The sequence below is a fragment of the Plasmodium fragile genome (assembly GCF_000956335.1).
Source record: "Plasmodium fragile strain nilgiri unplaced genomic scaffold supercont1.18, whole genome shotgun sequence".
In the NCBI taxonomy this organism is placed as follows: Eukaryota; Apicomplexa; class Aconoidasida; order Haemosporida; family Plasmodiidae; genus Plasmodium; species Plasmodium fragile.
The window spans coordinates 184,207-186,794 of NW_012192598.1; the positions used below are offsets into that span (position 1 = coordinate 184,207).

General features: G+C 41.2%; 2 protein-coding genes across 2 annotated transcripts in view; both read right to left on the reverse strand.

The window, feature by feature from the left end:
* AK88_01979 (hydroxyacylglutathione hydrolase) overlaps positions 1 to 561 on the reverse strand; it is a gene marked incomplete at both ends in the record, with an annotated part of 3,130 nt that extends 2,569 nt beyond the window's left edge. The window contains 2 exons of the mRNA XM_012479614.1: positions 25 to 89; positions 556 to 561. Of these exons, the coding sequence (XP_012335037.1) occupies positions 25 to 89; positions 556 to 561 (71 nt within the window). The remainder of the gene's footprint in view (positions 1 to 24; positions 90 to 555) is intronic.
* Positions 562 to 2,162: 1,601 nt separating this feature from the next.
* AK88_01980 (uncharacterized protein) lies at positions 2,163 to 2,588 on the reverse strand (the record flags this gene model as incomplete). The annotated part of the gene is made up of 1 exon (XM_012479615.1): positions 2,163 to 2,588. One exon carries the CDS (start codon positions 2,586 to 2,588, stop codon positions 2,163 to 2,165), a length of 426 nt encoding a protein of 141 aa, XP_012335038.1.

A 2,588-nucleotide genomic window follows, 5' to 3' on the forward strand; every position in this document is an offset into this window, starting at 1 on the left:
TTTTTTTTTTTTCTTCCTGCTTACTCATCTATTATGACGTAGGCTAAGTTGTCGTGCAACGAAGGGACGACAAGTACCTCTGCGCTTGCCTGCGGGAAGGGGGAGTAGAAGACGGGAAAATAAATATATAAAATAAATAAATAAATGAAGTCAACTTGAGGATGGCCAGAGGGGAGTACAAAACGTTGAAATGTGTTAGAAAAGGATAGAGCGAAAAATTGGTTGGAGAAAAATCAAATCTGATGCAACACGTTGCAACGGTGTGTAGTAGACGGGATTGTTTTTCGCGGCTATCATTTCCATCACTACACTTTTGCAAATCGCTTCTTCTTTTTTCTGGAGACCCCGCGTATGAATGAGTTGTACACATGGCAGAGCATATAACAGCAGTTGATACAAGGGGAAGTTGCCCCTCTGGCGTGGTGGGCGTGTCACTTATTCACACGCACGACGCGACGGCATTAGTCAGAAGTAGTTGCTCTACATGTATTGCATCGCCAATGTGGATAAACTAAATAAATAAAAAAAAAAAAGGAGTGGGGAATAAATAAGTACCTTCATTTTGTGTGGAGAAATCTACGCGATGGAAACAGGGGGGAAGAAGAGGCTTTTCCAAAAAGGTGAATCAGAGGGGCACCTATAAAAACTATCTCAAGGGTTCCTCTTTTATTGCAATTGGAAGAATTTTTTTTTTTTAATACAATTTTATTTATATGATGAACAAATTTATTAGTTAGTGGAAGTAAATCTCTTGTAGTGAAAAGGAAGGAGGGGGGGACAGCAGGATGAAACAAACATGTGAAGGGAACTTTTAACGGTAGGTGGGTGGGTATAACATGATATCTACATTTGTGGAAGAGCACATATATGCTCGATGGAGTTATACTATCCCGCAGGTGTAATGTACGTTTTGTACAGGCGTAAGTGTCACCTTTATTTCACATGCACTAAGAGTCGCACCCACAAATGTAAAAGGCAACGTGCGCCTCAGTAGGGTTCAGATTCAACCCGCATTATTTGCGGCTACTTCTATAACATACATATTTTAGGGCGGTCACCACGCATTTTTTTTTTTTTAAAGTACATTTTTGGTCCACGTTCAAATTGATCATTACGCGTGGAGAATGTGCCTTTATAGCAGTACGATAAAAATTCACCCCAAGTGGGTTCCCATCTCAGGGGGAAAAAAAAGCGCCTTGGATTTATTCCACTAAATGGGGACGTTTTGAATTGTTATGTATTTTCGCTTCATGGGGATAGAAGGCAGAAGAGGGAATAACATGAAGGCAATTCGCACCATTTAACCAAATTGCATTACGCTTCACTGTACTAATGCTTGCACAACGTGTGTGGACGGGGAGCAGGCTACAGCGCATTGCTCGGGTGAAGCAGGGCGCGTAGCATTGCTGAGGGAGCCACATCACACCGTTTCACACAAGACATTGTTGAAATTCCAAACGTGTTGCAAGCGCCAAACTATGTAGAACACAGCAGGGATTATTTTCTAGCAGAATGATCCTTGCCACTGTGTTGCTTCTTCTCTTTGTACGTGCACATGTGGTAGTGTCCCTTTGCAGTGTTACGCTTTCCACGCGCGGTGAAAGGAAATATTTGGGGACATGACGGTGACGTGTACGAACGTGGTGCGGGAAAGGAACACAGCTGTCGTACATTTCGTGGGTGTACATATGTGTAAGAGGTGGGGTGGAGGTATATGTACCTGTTTATGCAAGGGCTAAGAGTTCACAAGTGACGATGCCAATGCATACTACAAAATTAGAAGATACATATACCACGTTAAGTGCACCTTTAGGGTTGCCACAACATGGCATTCTACACACCAGTTGGGCTGACAATACTTCATTATATAAAAGAGTTATCGAGTGGGGGAAAAAAAGGAAACAACAGCAACACGTAGGTCTGTTTACGTATTCACTGGTGCGTGCACACAGGAGGGAAAAGCCCCCTGGATGGATGCACAGGTACAAGTTGTATAGTGCCCATCTCAGGTGCGAAAAAAATAAAAAAACATGAACATATTGGGATTGAAAAAAAAAAAAAATATATCTTCAAGTGACTACTGCTATTTTTTTTTTTTTTCCTCTTTGTTCATACAACACCATTTTGTGGGTATTACTATACATAGATTGTATTCCGCCCGATTACAAAGTTTCGTTTGCGGGTTCTGGAGTTACCTCCTCTGCGGTTTCCACTTCGCTTTCTTTAAGTGCCTTTTTTGTTTTGTATCCTATTATGCCAGATAATAATGTCAACACAACCATATTAATGAGGGCTGCACTGATTATTATTTTTCTGTTGGTTGCAGTTTTTTTTTCTAAGTTCTGTGCCACATTTTTCAGTTCTAGTAAAGCGCTTTCAGCAACAGCGGGAGGGGTATTGTTTTGTGCTGCATCTTTTTTGGGTAAATTGATATCTGCGTTATTTCCTGAGGGCACAGAAGCGGGAGTTACTTTTCCTCCTTTTGTTTTATTATTTTCATTTGCATTAACCTGAACGAGTACAACATTTAGCAGGACACACAAGACAAGGATTAGGGAGAAGGATGTCATGAATTTTTTGGCGTTCAT